This window comes from Triticum dicoccoides, chromosome 7B, assembly GCF_002162155.2.
Source record: "Triticum dicoccoides isolate Atlit2015 ecotype Zavitan chromosome 7B, WEW_v2.0, whole genome shotgun sequence".
NCBI lineage: Eukaryota > Viridiplantae > Streptophyta > Magnoliopsida > Poales > Poaceae > Triticum > Triticum dicoccoides.
In genome coordinates this window covers 389,698,429-389,706,335 of record NC_041393.1, presented here as the reverse complement: position 1 = coordinate 389,706,335, position 7,907 = coordinate 389,698,429, and the positions used below count along the sequence as shown (strand labels likewise).

Genomic DNA, 7,907 nt, shown 5'->3' with positions numbered 1-7,907 from the left:
TCCTCCCGGTTGTCTCCCCTACCCCATCTACTCCGACGCCGATGTCGGCAAGTACGCCGTCGGCGCCGTCCGCCTCTGATTCCGCGACCCCTCTCTTACCTTATTCTCTGATGCAGCAGCCCAGCCGCCCACCATCTCCCCATCCTTCCCGGCGTCTCCTCCTTCCCCCACCCCATCTCCTACGACGCCGATGTTGGCAAGTACGCCGCCGGCACGTTCCGTCCCCCGAGCTCGCGACGCCACTCCTGCCTCACCTCTGATGCAGAAACCCGGCCGCCCACCACCTCCTCCTCCTGGCCCGCTCTTCAGCGACGCTAGCGCCAGCTTCCCTGCGACGGCTCCAGGCCATTCCCTTCGAGTACTTGCTGGTCCACACCCGTTTCCTCCAGTAAACTCTGTTTCAGAGACGGCTGGTCTAGTGTGATGGTTGCCTCTGCTGTTGCCTCTCCTTCCTACCCGTCCCACCTCCAAATTTCAAATTTTCTGTCACTCAAAGTTCAAATCCGCGCGCCAGTTCGAACTGTCCAGAAACTACTCCTGCAGCCCAATATAAATAAGTGGGCAGGCATATGGGACTCAGGCTGCTCAAACTACACCCCCAAGAAGTCACACGTTGGTCACGCCAACCTTCAGATCGAACGGAGTGTGAGGAAGTGTGATTCACTGCTCTTCGCCATCTAATCTTCTTCGTCAAGGGCAAGGTATGGGTTGTGAATGAATATTAAAATCTTCTCTACGATCTCATCAACCATTGCTTCATCTTTGTTATTAGACAACCCCGTCTGAATACTGTATCAGTAGCAGTTGGAGAAGTACTGAATGATACACATCTTACATAGCTGACTCCCAACATCCTGGATTATTTATATCTAATCTGACTGCAGTTTTTATGCATTTCATAGCTTATTTCCCATCTGAATACTGTATCAGTAGCAGTTGGAAAAGTACTGAATGATAAATACTTTACATAGCTGACTCCCAACATCCTGGATTATTTATATCTAATCTAACTGCATTTTTTATGCATTTCTTAGTTTATATTTCATCTAACCAGTCTGCATTTTGAATGCATTATTTTGTAGCCAAGTCCAACAGAACTTGCTCCAGTGGCACGCCAATTCCTCATACAAGTATATTTATACGCGAGCCAATAGATATGACAAGTTCAAGTCAGTCGTCTTTGGATGATGAACTGACAAACGAATCATCTACGATTTTTCCTACTAATGGCATGCTCATATCAACTGAGGGCTTGGAGCGAGGAGAAAGCTCAAAAGGTAAATCTATAAGGCGAAATTCTGTGCATAAGTAATTTTATTTAACTACTTAATTAATTTCTCATTAAAATGCTATAGGACGAAAGCGTGTACGTGAAGCAATAAGATATGCTAGCCGTACACCAGAACAAATCCAAGCAAGGAGAGAACGTGTTAGAGCACGTCGGCAAAATTTAACACCTGCTGAGAGGGAAAAGATTAATGCACAAAGAAGAGAGAAAAGACAACGAATGGCACTTGATGAGAGGAATGCAAGCCAACGAGCACGTAGGCAAAGTTTGACAATAGATGAGAGGCAAGAAATAAATGCATGCCGGCGAGCACGTAGGCAAAGCCTACCACCTGAAGAGCGGCAAGCACTCCTAGCTCAATGTAATGCAAGCTACGCATCTAAACGAGATGCCCTCTGCAGGGATTCTGTTGCACTACAGTGCCCTACAGGTTCATTGATGGGACATCCATCATCAAGTTCTTATGTCTTTAGCCACCCAGGTACGCTTGCACAAACTTCTGCTACGATTCAAGGTAATTCTCACACACATCTGTATATATGTAACAACATCGATCTTCAAATTACATTTAGGAGATGATGATACTATCCAGCACATGGAACTCACATCGGTGCAATGTCCAACATCTACATCAGTGGACAATCCATCATCACCCCATGATGGTTTCGTATATTCAGATTCCCCAATAGAAAGCTTTGTCGCCGATGATGATGATTCTCACATGTCTGAAGAACAAGATGATGAGTACTTTGCATTTGCTGGGAGAGGTATTGCCAATGCCATGGATACCTTATTTCTCTACATACAAAAAAAAGCAAGACCTATATAAGGCCATTCATCTCATTATATGTAGGTGACGATGAAGACTTGGTAGATGCCTTTACAACAGACACCATTGTCCCTGACCTATATGATCGTGTCTACCACAATATACCTGTAAGTACTCACATGTTGACACCAAAACCTGATTGCAATCACTGTGGTGCAAAGAGGTTCCAGTATGAAACAAGTGGATTTTGTTGTCGGTCCGGAAAGATTAACCTAGCACACTCAGAACCTCCCTTGGAACTTCAAATGTTATACACAAGTTCAGATCCCAATGACGTGCATTTTAGGGAGAACATTCGGTACTTTAATGGACACTTCTCATTCACCACCCTTGGAGTCAGTCTGGACAATAGATACACAAACATGAGTTCAGGAGTGTATACATTCTGAGCTCACGGTCAGATTTACCACAACGTCTTCTCATTTGGTCCAACTCAAGATGGACCTAAGCATTTGGAGCTCTACTTCTATGATGATGATCCCAGTTTACAACATAGGTTTCGGCGCTCCCCAAACCTAGACCGAGATGTCATTCGTAAGCTTGTCGACATCCTCAAGGATAATCCTTATTCTGAGACATTCAGGAATCTAGGTGGAGTCGATGACCTTGAGGAATACCGTATTGAACTAAACACCGACATGAGGTTGGACCAACGGAGATATAACTTGCCTATATCATCGGAGGTTGCGGCTATTTGGGTTGAGGGTAATGAACTATGTAAGCACTTTGATCGTAGCATAGTACTGTTTGGTAAGGACAACAAGAGATATAGCATCCAGCCATATTATGGATGCTATGATCCGTTGTCTTACCCTTTATTCTTTCCAAGAGGGGAGATTGGTTGGCATCCCGAAATCCCGAAGAATGGCGTCAACTTGAATGAGATACTTCAATCTCGTCGCAGTGGTCGACATAGTCTAGGTAATTCATATAACGGAAATAGCATGTGTTCATTTTGTTTATCCTCATTGTACTTACTTTTCTTAATATTTCCTCTTGTTACCTCTCATTTCCATAGGTACATATACAAATAGTCGATTATGCGTATCTGTTAGAGACTACTATTTTCTACAAGTTTCAAATACGTCGTGGTGTATTTAACACCATGCTATATGGTAAACGACTGTTCCAACAGTATGTGGTTGATATGTACATCAAGGTTGAAAGCTCAAGATTGGACTATATCAGAAATTACCAGAAACAAATACGTGCTGATCTATACCAAGGTGTTGTTGATAGCCTTCAAGCTGGGGAAAAACGTGCGGATGCAGTGGGCAAATGGACTATACTTCCTACATCATTTATTGGGGGATGGCCTTGGTGCAAAAGTATGGGAAACCAGATATATTTTTAACCATGACTTGCAATCCAAATTGGGATGAGATAATTAGTGAGCTAGAGCCTGGACAAACCCCACAGGATCGCCCTGATCTTATCGTACGAGTATTTCGAGCAAAGTTGGAAGACCTCAAGATACAACTTTTTAAGAAGCACATGCTCGGTAAGGTAGCAGCATATGTTTATGTCGTTGAGTTTCAGAAAAGAGGTCTACCACATGCTCATTTCCTCCTAATCATGGAGGGGAGGTACAAGCTAACTTGCCCAGAGCAATATGATTGTCTAATATCTGCTGAATTGCCAGACAAATCCAAGTACCCAGAGTTGTACAAAATGGTCGTCAAGCACATGATGCATGGCCCGTGTGGAGTCCTCAACCCCAAGAACGTGTGCATGCAAAATGGTAGCTACAAGAACTACTATCCACGACCATTTAATGCGTCAACCCTTCAGGGAAAGGACTCATATCCCATATACCGGAGGAGAGATGATGGACGTCGTGCGAAGGTATGGGGTGAAGATTTAGACAATAGGTGGGTTGTTCCATACAATCCTTACCTACTAAGAAGGTATAACTGCCACATCAATGTTGAGGTTTGCTCAAGCATAAAAGCTGTGAAGTACCTCTTTAAATACATATATAAGGGGCATGATCGAGCATCTGTTTCTATCAACGCGGTGGATAGTGACGGAAACATTGATGAAATAAAGCAATACAGAGATTCCAGATGGGTTACACCACCAGAAGCATTATGGAGGATCTATGGTTTTGACCTTAGTGAGATATTTCCTTCTGTTAGGCAGCTACAACTCCACCTCCCTAATATGCACATGGTGTCATTCCCGGCGGGCGCAAATCTGAATGATGTCCTCTCCCAGGAAGGAGCTTCCAAGACCATGCTAACCGAGTATTTTGAAGCAAACAAGAAGTATGAGTTGGCCTGGGGAATTTTATATAAGGATTTTCCGGCATCTTTTATTTGGATCTCGGGTGGAAAGTATTGGAAAAGGAGGGATGAACGCACACAGATCGGGAGAATTGTGTCTGCTCATCCAGCCGAAGGGGAGAGGTATTATCTTAGAGTGCTTCTAAACCATGTCACAGGTGCTACATCTTTCCAAGACCTAAGGATAGTGGATGGTATTGTTTTCCCGACATTTCGTGAAGCTGCTGAAAGGAGGGGTCTTATCGAGTCAGATAATACTATTGACGAGTGTCTTAATGAAGCTGAGGTTTTTCAGATGCCATCTTCCCTTCGAAGGCTATTTGCCACTATATTGGTCTTTTGTGAGCCCAGCAATGTGCGTGGTCTATGGGACAGGCACTTGGAAGCTATGACAGAAGACTATCGACTAAACCACATGTCCCCTCATGCAGTTGAGCAGATGGCTTTGTTAGATATAAAAAGTATGTTTGAATCGATGGGGAAGGACATATCATCATTCCCTCTTCCAGAAATTGATGAGTCGTATGATGGCTCAAATAACGAGGCTAGGGAGATCACAGAGGAGTCAACGATAGGGGTGAACCCAGAACACCTTGGCTTTTCATCTTTCCTAAACCCAGAACAGAGATATGCATATGATGAGATACTTGCAACAATCAATAGTGGCCAAGGAGGTGTGTTCTTTGTTGATGGACCAGGAGGCACTGGAAAGACTTATCTATACAAAGCACTACTTGCAAAAGTACGTGGTGAGGGTAAAATAGCTATTGCAATAGCGACATTAGGCGTTGCTGCATCCATCTTGCCCGGCGGGAGGACTGCACACTCAAGGTTTAAAATACCATTGAACATTGAAGATGGTGGAGTTTGCAGCTTCACCAAGCAAAGTGGGACAGCTAAGCTTCTTATGAGCGCCTCCCTCATAATTTGGGATGAGGCCTCCATGACAAGGAGACAGGAAGTCGAGGCCCTTGATAATAGCATGAGGGACATCATGGCTCAACCTGACCTGCCATTTGGCGGAAAGACTATCGTGTTTGGGGAAGATTTCAGACAAGTGCTTCCTGTTGTTCGCAAGGGAACAAGGTCACAAATAATTGACGTGACGCTACGCAAGTCTTACCTTTGGGAGAGTATGAGACATATAAGACTTGTCCGTAATATGAGGGCTCAAAGTGATCCATGGTTTGCTGATTATCTTCTGCGTGTTGGGAATGGCACCGAAGATACTATGGATGATGGTTACATACGATTCCCAGATGAGATTTGTGTACCATATACCGGCGTTGCCTCTGATATTGACAAGCTTATTGAAAGTGTTTTCCCGATGCCGCTAGATGAAAACCTCTTGGATCCAAACTACATAACGTCCCGAGCAATTCTATCAACTCGGAATGAGTACGTTGACAAAATCAATATGAGGATGATTGAGAGATTTCCTGGGGAGGAGATGATATACTACAGTTTTGATCGCGCGGAGGATGATCCACACAACTACTACCCTGCAGAATTCTTGAATTCATTGACACCTAATGGTATACCTCCCCATATCCTCAAGTTGAAGATAATTGTTCTATTATATTGTTACGGAACATTGACCCAGCGAGTGGGTTGTGCAACGGGACGAGGCTGATTGTCTGAGGGTTCATGAGGAATGCAATTGATGCTGAGATTGTGCTGGGCCAGCATGCCGGTAAGAGGGTGTTCCTTCCTCGAATTCCTCTTTGCCCATCAGATGATGAGATGTTTCCATTTAGGTTCAAGAGGAAGCAGTTTCCAGTCAGGCTTAGCTTTGCTATGACCATTAACAAGGCACAGGGACAAACTATACCAAATGTTGGTGTATACCTCCCTGAACCGGTATTTTCACACGGGCAACTCTATGTTGCTCTTTCTAGAGCTATATCAAGAAGTAATATGAAGATTCTTACTGTCCCAGAAAAGCAAAAGGAAGGCCAAACCAACTCCAATGCAAATTTTACAAAGAACATAGTCTACAAAGAAGTTCTCAGCATGTAGTTCAAGGTATGAATCACTCGAGTACAATTCGATGGCTGTAGAAATTCAATCTATCTAGATTACTAGGGTCAATCATCTAAAATTGCTTGCCAGCTATTATGGTTCTGAAGTTTGTGTAGAGGACTTTAAGAAAAACAACTAAGATGCTTGCATTAGCGTTCATGATATTTTTTGCAGAAAATATTATACATGTATTCAAATTGTATTTGGTAGTTTTCTTTATTACTTCCACTGTTCAAATAATTTTGGATGACACCTACAGCAGGCCATTTTTCATCGACGCCCCTCATTTGCTTGGTAGCTCCACATCAAAAATTTCAATTCACACCTCGAATATTTATTTCCTTGCTGTCTATTATCGGCATCTTTTTTTTGTGTATGTGTGGAAACCTGGTTGATGCAAGAAAGTGAAAAGAGGGCCAGTACTGATGTTTTTGTATGCATAATATGTGCATGTGCATTTGCCCCTTCTATATATACACATCATTCAAAAGCATGTTTTACTGTACATTTTGTTCCTTTGCTTGGTACAAAATGTATTGCAAGTGTTATTCATTGTTTTTTCCTTGACTAAATATACTACAAACCATCTACAGGCTAATATTTGTTCCTTTCCCTGAATATACCTAACTGTTACGTATGCTGTATTGATTGTCTAATATCCTTTATTCTTTTTAGGAGAGCAGATGGATGATGTGAGAGGCCCAAAACTAATATGGTTGGCATAAATGTTTTGAGCAAACAACTAAAGAGGAGTTCACAGGGCTTGCATTTGACGAAGCCACTGTTCGAAGGATGCTGGCACATGGCACATCATTTTGCCATAGTAATCTTGCTTATGGAGCCCGATTATTTTGGTTGTACTTGTATGTACTCATGTATGCAAGTTATGCACCAAGTGTTTTATTTTATTGTTTTCTCTTTTCTCATGTGAGTTATCGTGGCTTGTTACTGGATGTGATATGTTTGTGAGGTGCTCAATGTCTTTACCATTTCTAGCAGATAATTGTGTGCGGGTTGGAATTGTAGTCCATGTTAAGCAAACAGAAGCCAAAGACAGGCAAATGGAGAGATAAAGTTGGTGAATGTTGTCACAGTTGCTACGTGTGTAAGTTGCTACGTGTGTAGACGAATTTTATATTTGCCGCATGCTCTCCCCTTGATATAGGATAGAGCGAGCAATTAGAGAGTTGAGTAGGGAGAAGGGTCTTCCTACGAGATGTAGATGGACAATAAAGAGTTTGGCTTCATGATGAAGGGGTTCATCGATTAAAAAACATATGTTTGATTGTGCTCGATGTCTATTTATCAATAATAATATATCACTACTTTAATCAATGTATGAGTTCCTGACTATAACTTAGGTCCACCTTATATTTTTTGATCCTGTAGCGTAGCACGGGCATCTTACTAGTAACTAGTAATGGCGCACTGTCCACTGGTGCGCCATTACTAACTTGGCCCAAAAGTTCCCGAACGCACCCCC

General features: G+C 42.8%; 1 protein-coding gene and 1 long non-coding RNA gene across 3 annotated transcripts; both read left to right on the top strand.

The window, feature by feature from the left end:
• Nucleotides 1–519: 519 nt before the first annotated feature.
• On the top strand, nt 520–3,164 carry LOC119340360. Of its 2 annotated transcripts, none has more exons than XM_037612271.1 (5): nt 520–701; nt 1,088–1,277; nt 1,356–1,769; nt 1,861–2,055; nt 2,142–3,164. In XM_037612271.1, the coding sequence occupies exons 2-5, from the start codon at nt 1,157–1,159 to the stop codon at nt 2,504–2,506; spliced, it is 1,095 nt and encodes a 364-aa protein (XP_037468168.1). In that variant the 5' UTR covers nt 520–701; nt 1,088–1,156; the 3' UTR covers nt 2,507–3,164. The 2 variants fall into 2 exon arrangements, with proteins under 2 accessions (XP_037468168.1, XP_037468166.1); XM_037612269.1 differs by having other exon boundaries at nt 1,083–1,277.
• Nucleotides 3,165–5,515: 2,351 nt separating this feature from the next.
• LOC119341130 lies at nt 5,516–7,332 on the top strand. Its single transcript, XR_005164910.1, has 2 exons — nt 5,516–6,427; nt 7,100–7,332. It is a non-coding gene; the product is annotated as an uncharacterized LOC119341130 (long non-coding RNA).
• Nucleotides 7,333–7,907: the final 575 nt, after the last annotated feature.